Below are 13,538 nucleotides of genomic sequence, written 5' to 3'. Positions count from 1 at the left end.
TAAGTAAATTATGCCAAGTGGAAATAAGTCCAGGACCAGCCTATTGGCTCAGAGTGTCTGACACTCCGATGTGCAAGACAACAAGCTATGCAAACCTTTATCCAGAGCTTTCTCATTTTCACTGGATTATTTCCACAGACTAATAAAATGTTGCATATGGTGATGTCTGGTGTAACTGTCAATATTTCTGCATTCTATGACCTTAACCCTAATGTATTTACTTTACATTTCTTAAAATGGCAGATCACATACTTACAAGCTTTTTTGCATCGGGGTCAATAAAAAGAGTCACATGAAATAATTTTGATTTCCTTTAAAATGTTTCAAGGTTCTTTTCACTGAACAAGAAGGGAAGAGATATTTACCTTTGTCACAGTTAACTAATTTTCCATTGTTTGATGAAGACACTAAATACTACTACATTTACTGTTGGGGCTTAGAAGATATCTGACATTCTGCTTTTGTCTGTTTAACCAGTGTCGTCGTGTATTACTACATATAAGAAAAATCCTCCACCGGTCCCACCACGGACCACAATTAAGCCATTCATCTCAATCACTGCGCAGAGCAGCACGGAATCTGCTCAGGATGCGTATTTGGATGGACATACCCAGCGGGGTGATCTGAACAGCCAGTCAGGATTAAGTAACTCCACAGAAAGTTTGGATAGTGTCAAAGCCTTAACTGCTGCTATCGAAGCTGCAAATGCACAGGTTCATGGACCATCTAACAGTCAACAGTACATGGACAACACACCAGCAAATGACAAGGGAATCCAGCCAGCCGAGGAACTGAAAGGGGATGTGTTGCGGAAAAGCAAATGTTCTTCTGTTGGAATACAGGTGAGTATCTTTTCGTTCTTGTATTAATGATGGTGTAGATGTTACTTTTAAATGGATTAGCATTAAAACAATGGAGAGAAGAATTTAAATATAAGTACCTTGAAGGATTCTTTATGATGCTAATCATGAGAATAACATCCAATTTAATTTGTGAGCTACAACTATATTTGAAGTGACTTCAGGTCAACTTGGGTTGTACCCCAGAGTTAGTCATTGGCCTCTGTTGCAGAAGCCCCCAGGAAAGAAAAGCATGCTTGAATTATTACATCCCATTAATATCAGTTGTGACTCCAAGGCACATAAAATAAATAAATTGTAGTCATTTCTGAAAACTTCAGGGTTCTGTTGTGAGGTACTTGTTTCTTCAAATTGGACTCTTGTTTATTAACACTCTTCTATTTTTCCTACTCTACTTATCAGAACACTGGAAGCCACAAACTATGATTGATTGACCCAAGGCCAAATGCATTTTACTATCTATATAACAGCTTCAAAGCAACCTAATTTCTAGGGCTTTCATGCCCAGAAGACTATGAAGATCTCTTGCTTTACATTAGAGTGGAATGAGCTGTGTCGCACTTGGAAAATAACAGTAAAAAGCTTCACTATGAAAATGCCTTTGCTAGTTGTGACATTATGATTAGAAGGCTATAGCCCTGGTTTTAATCTAACCCACCAATTAGAAATGAAACGTGCTTAAAATGAACAAACGTTTGTATGTCCAATTTAGAGTTAGACAGATTAGGAGAATGACCAAGAGCATGGCAAATAAAATGCAATGTTGGAAAATGCATGGTCTTGCACTTTGGTAGAAGAAATAAACGTGAAGACTATTTTCTAACTGGGGAGAAAATCCAAAAATCTGAGATGCAAAGGGACTTGGGAATCCTTGTGCAGATCACCCTAAGGGTTAACTTGCAGGTAGAGTCAATAGTGAGGAAGGCAAATGCAATGTTAGCATACATTTCAAGAGATCTAGAATACAAGAGCAAGGATGTGATGCTGAGGCTTTATAAGGCACTGGTGATAGATAGATAGATAGATAGATACTTTATTCATCCCCATGGGGAAATTCAACATTTTTTCCAATGTCCCATACACTTGTTGTAGCAAAAACTCATTACATACAATACTTAACTCAGTAATAATATGATATGCATCTAAATCACTAACTCAAAAAGCATTAATAATAGCTTTAAAAAAAAAAAAAAAAAGTTCTTAGGTCCTGGCAGTTGAATTGTAAAGCCTAATGGCACTGGGGAGTATTGACCTCTTCATCCTGTCTGAGGAGCATTGCATCGACAGTAACCTGTCGCTGAAACTGCTTCTCTGTCTCTGGATGGTGCTATGTAGAGGATGTAGAGGTGAGTCCTCACCTTGAGTATTGTGAATAGTTCTGGGCTCCTCATCTAGGAAAAGATGTGCTGTCTTTGGAGAGGGTTCAGAGGAGGTTCACAAGGATGATTCCGGGAATGAAAGGATTATCATACGAGGAACATTTGATAGTTCTGGGTCTGTACTTGCTAGAATTTAGAAGGGTGAGGGGGAATCTCATCGAAACCTTTCAAATGTTGAAAGGTCTAGACAGAGTAGATGTGGAAAGGATGTTTCCCATGGTGGGGGAGTCTAATACAAGAGGGCAAAGCCTCGGGATAGAGGGGCATCCATTTAAAATAGAGATGCAGAGAACTTCCTTTAGCCAGAGGGTGATGAATTTGTGGAATTTGTTACCACAGGCAGCTGTGGTGGCCAGGTTGTTGGGTGTATTTAAGGCAGAGCTTGATAGTTTTTTGACTGGACACGGTATCAAAAGTTCCGAGGAGAAGGCCCCCGGAGAGTGGAGCTGAAGAGGGAACAAAAAAGGATCAGCCATGATTAAATGGCAGAGTAGACTGAATGGGACAAATGGATAAATTCTATTCCTATGTCTTATGTCTAATTTATAACCTACCCAAATGTGTGATCGCATTAGCTCAGTTAACCATATAATCCATATAACCATATAAAAAAAAAAGAAAAAAAAAGTTGCATTTCCCCATGGGGATGAATAAAGTATCTATCTATCTATCTATCTATCAGATAGCATAGATTCTGAACTCATCCTATTCCAAACTGAATGGGTTATATTAAAATTGGGGCTGATGCTTTGCCAATAGAATGGCATTGACCTACTATACAATGCTGATGTTGGTCGGCCTACCCTGTCAATTGTTTTATAGGATTTTAAAGAGCAATACAAAGTACTATATCAATGCTTTGGGAGCCTGTTATAGGCCTGGATTAGGCTCAGATTAAATCCGGGGTTTGCTGTGAGATGCAATTCGAAGGGCCTATTCCAAACTGTATCTTAATAAATAAATTAATAATTAAATCTCCGCCTGAGGCCTAGCATGGACTCGCCAGACCTTCTCCAGAAAACCTGAGTAAAGGTTTCAGTGACTCAAAGGAATGAGGAAATACAGGTTAGATGACCCACCCATTCATAGCCAGTCATGCAGAATATCTAGCCTTCGCAGTTGGGATATTAAATCCATGTTTATATAAGATAATTTGTTTCCAGTACAGAAATATACTATATTGATGTAACACATACTGATAAATTTACTCCATGTTTAAATATAAATCATGGAAATTTTAGTATAGAAGGGAACTATTTAGATAAACACAAGAGATTTTGCAGATGCTGAAAATCCAGAGCAACATGCAAAAAATCAGGGTCCCGGCCTGAAACGTTGACTGTTTCTTCCTATCCCTGTTACCTGATCTGCTGAGTTCCTCCAACTCCTTAGGTAATATAGCTTTTACGAAGTTTTAAAGTATCTATTCTCACTTCGTAGACATCATTAATTTTCATTGAAAGCTTAGAGATAGAATTTCTAAAACCACTCCAGATTATATATTAAAACTGTAAATTGGGATGTTTTAGAAGACATGTTTTCAAGATTTTGCTTTCATACCAACTATTCAACCAAGTCACTGAAGTCTAATACATTTCTCTTGTTTGTTCTCCACAGTTCTAATATTTAAATTATATTCCTGAGTCAATATCAGGGTGATTTCAGGCTTGCCATGATACGTCACTTATAAACTCTAGCATTTGAATCACAGTACCTAGAAAACACATTAACTGAAAAGTCCTGCCACTTTTTTTGTATTAATTCAATCCTTTTGTCTGAGATGTGGATTTGCTTACGTAGATAATGTGAACGTAGCCATGACTTTGCATGATCAGTGACCAAGGAGATGTTTGGAAATGCTAAGTGAGGTCTATTCAACACATTGTAAGTTCTGTCATGTGTTCACTTAAATAGGACTTGAACAATCTGAAATATTACATCATCACAGCAAGCTTTTGGCTGTCTGGATATTTTAGAATGACTTCAAATCTCCATGTACACAATCCTGGATTCGTTCCAAGGCAGTTGTATGTGAATAAACTCATAATTGTTCGGAATGTTTATTTGCAGTTGATTTCTTACAAGTTTATGTTTTCCTGAATTAGCAAATGTTAACCTAAAGCTAACCGCTGAATGTGTTCCTAATCAGTTTTACACCTTACATATATGTAACATAATTGTTACATTGTTAGTCAAGGATCACAGTGATAAATTCAACCTAATTTTCACTTACTACCTTGAATTTGCGAGAATCATTTTTACTATTATATTACAACTACAAAGATGAGCATGTACAGTTTTGAAACCCATGCTTTGAAGCACTATAATCCGCATTAATTTCAACTGTATGTTAAGGTACATAGTGCATTTGTTTGCTCGTACGTTGGTATCATTGCAACACTTTCTGCCTTGTTTCTAACCAATGCAAAGCACTTATTTTCTGAAATATGTCATGTTTTTGTGACTAAATTGCACTATTTTCTTAAATGCAGGCTTAACAGAATTGGAATAACAGACAGCATTCTCTTTTTATCTTCTTCTAGGTTGATGGTCCAGAACACATGGGTTTAGCAGATACACACACAAACAAATTTCAGTCAGTAGGAATTCAAGTGGAGACAGAGAAGTGGTAAGTCAATTTCTGTGATGCTTCACACAACTTAATTTACGCATTGCAAATCAAACGTCTTGTTCACATAATGAATCTCTGGATTTCAATGCTCCTTGATAGCTCTGGTAACTATTCAGTTATAGCTGTAGATAAGGAAAGTCATTTGCTGCATCACTTCCCATCCATCTGGGAAAATACAGTTCTGTGGTATATTTTGCTAGGATGCCTAAGACTTTTGTACAGTATTGTATTGTAATTTTATGTATTGCACTGTACTGCTACCGCAAACAAAAAAAACAAATTATCTATCAGCCATTTTGTGGAATTCGACACAAGAAAGTGAAGTTAAATGTGATTGAAAGTAAATTGGATGTATTGAAACTGGGGAAAAGTTTTCTAATAACGCCACTGTTTAATTACAAAAAAGGTATTTTTACCAGATACCAGATGAACTATAATACATTGCAGCATATTTGGTGTATGTTTGCCCACTTAATAAAAAAAGTGAACAAAAATATTAACTGCATAATTGCTCTTTTCCTCTTGATTATCTCCTCATCTTACTCAATATTCTAATATTAATACAGCAGTTTAATTATTCTATTTTCATACTATTTATTTGAAATAGACAATATAAAATCACATCTTCAACCTAAAAAAAAATCAGCTATGTGCTGGAAGAACTAATTCTGGCTATTTTTTCAAAAATAGACTTTATTCATGATCTCAGTAATATATAAACTGTGTTTGTGTGTGTGTGCATTATTATCCACTTTGTCCAGCACATTTGATACATCCACAAGAAGCAAGTGGCCGAACATGCCATTTTAATACCAATCCCCATTTCCAGTCGGACATGCTGGTACATAGACAGTGGTCCTTCCCCACAAAACCTTAGCATTGATTGCACCAAGCTCGTGCACATACTCGAGCAGCCTGGACTGAGCCACTCTGCACCCTTGTCTTACAGCCTTTTTTATGCCATGGACCAATACCTTCCTGATGACGGGTCTTGGCCTGAAACGTTGACTGTTTACTCTTTTCCGTAGATGCTGCCTGGCCTGCTGAGTTCTTCCAGCATTTTTGTGTGTCTTGCTTGGATTTCCAGCATCTGCAGATTTTCTCTTGTTTATGATCAGGTTGGGGACCCCTGCTTTATAGATATCATGCTGTGCTGGGAGAACAAGTTTAGGACAGACCAAAGAACATCCTACACTAAGTTGTGACCTTCCAGCAGCACTCGATATCTGTCTTTCTGTGAGACTCTGGGAACATCCCTAGATCAGAGAGTCTTCTGTCATGCAGCTGCTAGGGATAAACTGTGACGTAGACACTTGCATCTGTCACCTCATTCTTGTAAATCCACAGTCTGCAAAGAGGTGGGTTTCTGTCTCTTCCCCACCGTAGCCATTGTCCTGAGGACAGCACATATCGGGGGTGATATGTGATCTTCAGAGGAAGGCTCTGAATTGAAGGGCACCTCTCACCACCAGGCAAGCCAGACCTTGGTGCCTTTTGGTCAGATCTAGTGATGAGGCATTCTGTCAGATGCTTTGGACCATTTGCTCAGGGAACAAACCCACAGTCTCTATCCCACGGTGTCTGCAGGACAATACACACTGACCAGGCCTGATGAAGTAGTGCTCAAAGGTGTTCGTTCGTAAGAATTCTTCCACAAATGACAGGTAGTGGAGCAAATCCACAAAAAGCTGGAGGAACTTTGCATGTCAGGCAGCATCTATGGATGGAAATGAACAGTCGTCATTCCAGGCCAAAACCTTCATCCAAACTGGAATGGAAGAGGGCAGAAACCAAAATAAAAAGGGGGACAAATTGGCAGGTAATAGGTGATAATTCATATTCAGCAGTGAAATAGGTCACCAATTTCAGCTGTCCTCTCAATCCCCTTCTGTTTGTTAATGAGTGACGATGCCCTTCCTCACGGAGACTGGCATGTTGCCATCCCATTCCATAGGGTGGTATAGAACTCTGCCAGTAGACCGTCACGTCAGCGAGTTTTATTCATGTTGAGCGAGTGAATGAGCTCGTCAGCTCCTTCTGGTACAGTGGCTGATCTAGATTCTCCTGCTTACTATTATCCAGAATTTCTGTGATAGAGGAAATCAGGCTGTGCTCTTACTGTAATACAGACTGGCATAAAATGATCTGGAGAACCTCAGTACATCTGTTTGTGAGGATGTTACTGAGCCGTCCTCTTCCTTAAGATGACAGAGGTCAACTTGTGATACTTTTGGAAGAACAAGCATCAGCACATCTCATCCTTTCCCACAAAATGGATCCTGAATCTGAAGAAGACCTTGGAAGATTCAGAAGCAGTGAGGACAGTTTGCTGGCTCTTCACCTCTCAGAGTTCCCCCTCTCACATTTACCCCCATACCCTCGCCTCTTGATGGCAGAACAAGTTAATGCAGGTCTGTCTGGAGTAGGTGCAATTCCCTCTGACTGTGACTTGCTTTCTACAACTTTTGAGAATGAGAAACCTCTTAATGTTCTCTTTGGTTGCTTCTCACCAGTGAGTAGTGAATTTTCCAGCCGACATAATCCCTTGTTTAGTTCCTCAATATTCTCTAGTCAGCAGTTTGACAGCCCCCTGCCTTCTGGTCCTCCAAACGATTACAGGAGGCTGAAAGGAGGGAATGATCAGTGAAGAACACCGGCGTGACATCAGTGGATCTGGCCTTGATGGTGCTTGATATGAAGAGGAAGTCTATCTGGAATTACAAGGAACTGACTGTTCTAGTCCAAGTGCATTGCAGCTGGGTTCCGCCTACACCGGTGCTGAAAGCATCTCCAACCATTTCCATCAGGAGTCTCGAGCTGCTGCCCAGTCTCCTGTCAGCACTGCCAGGTTGTCCAGCCAGTTGAAGTCTCCAGCCAGAACTATTGGGAGGGACATCGCAGCGTCGGTGGGAGCTGCTGGGGGACAACTAGCGTTTCACTCGGAACATTTGAGGTGCACGTATCAGTTAGCTGGAGCAAAGTGTTCCGGTATTTTACCTCAGCCTCTCGGAGCCGCTGCACTACTTTCACTTCATTGATTGAGAAGTTGCCGCCCCCAGCAGAATCCCCAGGCTGCTTCCTCTACTATTGTTTCCACTCCCACCACATAGACAGAGTCCTTGCAACCACCATCTCCAATAAATGTGAAGGTGTGGCAGCCCACACACCTGTTTCAAAAAAATACCAAAATGCCCAGTATTAATGCCTTCCAATACCTGACCAAGGGATAATCTGCCTTTCCCTAGGTCAGGTATTGCAAGACATCAATACTAGACATTTTTAGAGATGCCAGTTTTATTTCCATAGTTACTGGAGTTCAGGGTTTACATATACAGTTCTTTGACAATCAGCCCAAGCCCACATGCCCACAGCCTTAGTGAAATGCCTTACTGTTTAGGCTCAGGTACTGCGAATGGTCTCCCCTAGGATGTGGGCTCATTGATCAATGCTGGAGAGAGATTACTCTCTGTTTCTGTTCTGACCTCTGACTGGTTGTTCTGTACCCTCCATGTCAGACCCTGGCTGCTCCCAGTTTCCTGGAGCTGGGGTATGTGGGATGCTCCCATCTCCCACCCTTCATCACTCTTCTTTGTCTGTAGGCTCCCTCATTGTCCCCTCTGTTTTTCAGTTTTGTTGTCCGTGTCATTAGTTTTCTATGTTTACTTCTTCCTCCAATGAGGAGAGGCTGCTGGCATCTGGTATTTTGCGTTGTCCTTTCTTCCCATAATGTAGATAACCACACTGTATTGGGCCACATGTCCAGGTTTGTTGCAATTAGGTCATAGTCTTGGCTGCAACCTTCGATAGCCAACACTGAGGGAGGGTGGATGACATTCCATTTGCATCCACCTTTAGTTTTTGTTGATCCAGTTCCCAAACAGGTCGATATCCCTCCACACAGCTTCCTGCTCCCTCGACATAACGAGTCAGGCTCGTCAGGATCTTCACACAGATGCATGTGGGTTGAACGTGTGCACTGTTACCTCACACTCCTTCCAGGTGTGAGGTGGGTGAGGCGTGGCTACACCCCCAACAGCGATGGCGGAACCTCGTTCCTCTTCTGAAAGTCCTGTAACATGTGCCATCCCACTGGGTACTTGAAGGTAATGTCAAGCAGCCCGTTACCTGAGAAGTGCTGGTAACAGTAGATGTCCTTTGTCTCAAAATGCAGCATTCCCGCAGGACCTTCATGATGAGGTCCTTCACCAGCACCCAGACGGAGCTTTAAATCCTCTGTTCTCTTCCCAGTCCATTTGTCACTGCAGCCACCCTGATTTGTTATCACAGGTTAATTGCCGGAAAGGGGTGTTAGATTAGTTTCTCAATAAATGTCAGGGATCCAGCCCTACGTCGGCGGTTAAGCTCTCATAAGGCAGCCAGTTTATCACAAAGAGACTCATTGTCTTCCTTCTTTAATGTCAATATTTGAGTTCACCCCATGAGATTGTCCTCCTTGATAACTGTCCTGGGAGCTCAGCCCTGCTGACCGCTAAGCACTCCTGCCGGTTAACCTAACTGCTTACAACGTGTGCAGTTGCAGAGGGAAAGATTATGGATATTGTGACCTTCTAGTGCTAAGGCACACTGTTGTTTATTAACAACAGTTGTTTAAAATGAAACATTTCCAGTCAGGCCAGTTTTTGTTGTTCAGTTCTCACACATTAAAGCTGGCTAAGATGAACATGTCTCAAAACCAGTGTTTCCTCTGGTGGGTGTATCCAGAACTAAAGGGCACAGCCTCAGAATTGAGGGTAAACCTTTTAGAACAGAAGTAAGGAGGAATTTTTTTTAGCCAAAGAGTGGTGAATCTGTGGAATGCTCTGCCACAGACTGCAGTGGAGGCCAAGTCTGTGGGTATATTCAAAGAGGAAGTTGATAGATTCCTGATTGGTCAGGGCATCAGGGGATATGGTGAGAGGCAGGTGTGTGTGGTTGAATGGGATCCAGGATCAGCCATGATGAAATGGCGGAGCGGACTCGATGGGCTGAATGGCCTCGTTCTGCTCCTATGTCTTACTGTCTTATGGAAATTAGATCATGTAGAAGGTGCAGTTTATTTCCACAGAAACAATTGAAATGTGCACAGCACAAAATGAAAGGCAGAAGTGACATTCTCTGGCTCACTTGCTTTCATTCTGGACATTAAGCTGAACTGTCTCCCAGAGCATTTCCCACAATGGATCTCTGACTTGCAAGTTATGTCATTCCTGTGCAGCAGCCAGTTAGAAGGATGGTGGAGGAAGTTTGCAACGATTATTAAGTACTGCTAGGACAAGGTTCTTGTTGTACATTGCCAGACTGGCACCCAGTTAAGTCGCGAAAAAGACAGAGTACAAGGTACTCTCAAGACTGCAAAGAATGATACCATTAAGAAAGTCTTAGACTTTAAGTACCTCAGGTCAAGAATGATGAGTTTGGAGAAGGATATGAAGATACGGAAGGTGCAGGCGTGGAGGGCTATGAATGACATGAAGGAAATCTGGAGGTCGAACCTGACCGGAGGGCTCAAAAAGAGGATCTTCATAGCAGTCAGAGAGTCCATTCTCATGTACGGATGCGAGACGCGGACACTCACCAAGACCATACAAAAGTCACTAGATGGTTGCCACACACGAATGCTCTGGATGGCTCTTGACGTGAGTTGGCAACAGCACATGACGAACGTCAAGCTCTATGATGACCTACCGATGCTCACCACTAAAATCGAGGCGAGAAGACTGCAACTAGCAGGGCACTGTCTACGTCACCCTGAGCTAACTGCCAGCCTAGTCATCACATGGGAGCCCAAGCATGGGAGAATGAACCCTGGGCACCCTCCCAAGACTATGGTCAACACGCTCCTAGAAGACAGCGGCATGGCTACTGTAGATGAACTGAACACACTGATGAGGGAGAGGGAGGAGTGGAGAGTCTGTCATCGTGCCTGACACCGGCCCCCCAGGCCTGAGTCGACATAGTAATAGTAGTAAGTCACAAGCTCACCTTTTACCTTTTACTAACAACCACCCCACCCCATCATGCCAATACCTTCCTCAAACCATTTCCCATTCACCAAATTGCTGCCTCAATACTCCAATACTACTTGACTACTTCTCCCTCTGACTCAGCTGTGTCTGTAAACCCCAATCAAGGCTTTGAATTCCACCCCGCCCTCTCTGGAAACCCATAAATTTCTGATCTCCCCTACACTCAATAAGTTATTATGCACTTACTTATTAATAAGCAACGTGGTAACAGTTTTACAAGCCATGCCTCCTATTCCCACCACCTCAGAACTTAGTTCCATGTGACACCGAAGGGATTTGGCCCAAAGCCTCGACTATGCTCTTTTCCGAAATGCTGCCTGGAGTTCCTCCAGCACGTTGTGTGTGTTGCTCAGATTTCCAGCATCGTCAGGTTTTCTCGTTTGTCTAGGCGACATCTTTTTGTCTATGTAAAATTACAATAGCTTTTCACCCTCGGTTGCTGAAAGAGGAACATTGGCACACAGTTGCTATGAGTGTATGGAACATCAATTTCCATGCAGGTGAGTACTAATTAAACATTATGGACAACCTTCTTACATACCGCAAAGAAATCTTCCATCACTTAATGAATGAATCAAGTCACAGGATTTTATCGATCATTCTGTTCTCACCAGTTAGGTTGTTTCATTACAATCATGACTGCTGCTGCTGAAACTATGGGGGAAAATACAGACAGAACAGGGCATCAGTTTGTATAGGAAGTGTGATGAGAAACTCTAGTGGACCTCAGTGGGTGATCTCAACGAACAGTGAAGTGCTCATCAAAACCCAGTGCCTTGGGCACAATTGAACCCACATGCATGTTCATTGTGCCATTCAGGATCAGAGAAAAAACATCTAAGGAGGGGCTAAATCGAACTGATGAGCTGTGATTCACCATACCAGATGGTCTATATTCACACTGAGGAATCACAGGAGTTATTGTAGTGTCATTCAAAGTGCAGTCCGTTCTGCAAATGTGTCAGAGCAATGTGTGGTAGCAAGTGCCTGTCTGGAACAAACTGTCCTCAGGTTATGTAAGGGTTCCTGAAAACTGTCACAAGCCAAGTCAGGAACATCAGTTTTCTACATACAGACATATTGCTTTACATGCACTTCCTATAATTCATTCACTTTGTTGAACAACCACCCTCATACTACCCATGATTACATATCTTATTTCAGGAAGTCCCCAGGTTCTAACAGGGTTGTGTACTTGAGAACTATTTGTAACCCAACTTTTTTCATAAGTGGGAACTGAACAAAAACAGTGAGTGGGAGAGGATTACAGAAACCATTGTGACAGGTGAGTGAGCAGGCACAAGAAGAGGGACGCAAGCAGGCCTCTCTGACTCCGGGAGTGAGTCTGCTCAGCTCGATTCAACCCCTGTTTCAGCTCGATTCAGCCCGCTACAGCTTGGGGTGTGGAAGAAGAGAAGGCAGACAGACATGCTCTGTTCCCCACCTAGCAGCAGCCAGCAAATCCATCCCGATCCATCCTGGTTAGTGTCACCAACATTTGTTCATACTTATGGTTGTCCATAAGTCCAGCATTCTTAACCCATGTACAGCATGTATAATTATTACTAGCTTGAAAAACGCTTTAAAATTTTATAGGAGATTTTGCATTGTAATCAGATTTCAATATCAGTCATTCATAACTTTGCCAGTCCCTGTATTCTCACAGCATTTATTTTGTAAATGTTTGCCTTAATTTACATAAACAGAATTAAGATCTTTATTGTACGTATATTGTAATACATGACAAATACGGTACATATTTTTCTAATGAATGTTGATTAAAAGAGATCTTGGACATTTGTAGCAAATGAAATAGCCATAATTGCCATTACTCATGATGTATTTATAACATATAAAATGTAATTTAATGTAATGTTATGGGATGTAAATTTTATTCTCATGACCTAAATTTTAAAAATAGTTGAAAGATGAGTAATTTGTGATGCAGTCAATATATATTTTTCTTTGTCTTTTTACAAGTTGTTCTCTCCATATTACATCTATTCCTCACTCTTCAGCCCCACTAAATGCCTTTATATGACAATTCCACCATCTGTGTGCTGAGTATGGGACAACAGAGAGTTGATAAACAAAACAAATATAGTTTTAATTGTGCTGCACAAAGATGAAATTCTTCTGGGTGTTTTACTTGCCTGGCAATAAGCAGATATCCTATAATAAACTTCCATTCTTATCTGCATCTGAAATGGCCAAAAATTGGGAAGGATGAATATGCAGATGTGTATCAAAGTTTTGATCTTTCATATTCCTTTCCGTCCTCATCTTTCTATTTCTGAAATCACACTCTAAGTTATCATTATTTTAGATTGCTATAAATACTCAGTGCATTCATTAGCTTTAAAATAATTTTGCAGCAATTATGATCATGCAACCCTGGCTACAGTGCAATACATTTAATTGCCAGATATATTACAATTTGACTTTGTTTCAAATAAATGATTTTAATAACTTTTGCTTTATTAGAGACCATCTGTCTCTCTCTGTTTTTCAGTGTAAATGGTTTGCTTTGTATGCAAGGTGCCTCAGCCTGTTATGTCATGTTTGAATTTACCATATTTATGATAGGATATCTATTAAACTCGGCATTCTCTGCTGAATTGTATCTTAATTTACACAACTT

At 41.1% G+C, this 13,538-nt stretch overlaps 1 protein-coding gene across 7 annotated transcripts in view; it reads left to right on the top strand.

The window, feature by feature from the left end:
- The window catches only part of dlgap1a (discs, large (Drosophila) homolog-associated protein 1a), an 811,451-nt gene that overhangs the window by 749,311 nt on the left and 48,602 nt on the right, over positions 1–13,538 (top strand). For all 7 annotated transcript variants that reach the window (XM_073043846.1, XM_073043853.1, XM_073043819.1 and 4 more), the window contains 2 exons: positions 478–842; positions 4,783–4,868. In XM_073043846.1, coding sequence (XP_072899947.1) covers positions 478–842; positions 4,783–4,868 — 451 coding nt within the window. The remainder of the gene's footprint in view (positions 1–477; positions 843–4,782; positions 4,869–13,538) is intronic.

The sequence above is a fragment of the Hemitrygon akajei genome, chromosome 1, assembly GCF_048418815.1.
Source record: "Hemitrygon akajei chromosome 1, sHemAka1.3, whole genome shotgun sequence".
Lineage (NCBI taxonomy): Eukaryota > Metazoa > Chordata > Chondrichthyes > Myliobatiformes > Dasyatidae > Hemitrygon > Hemitrygon akajei.
Note: the sequence above shows the minus strand (reverse complement) of the source record. Positions and strands in the feature narration are given on the sequence as shown.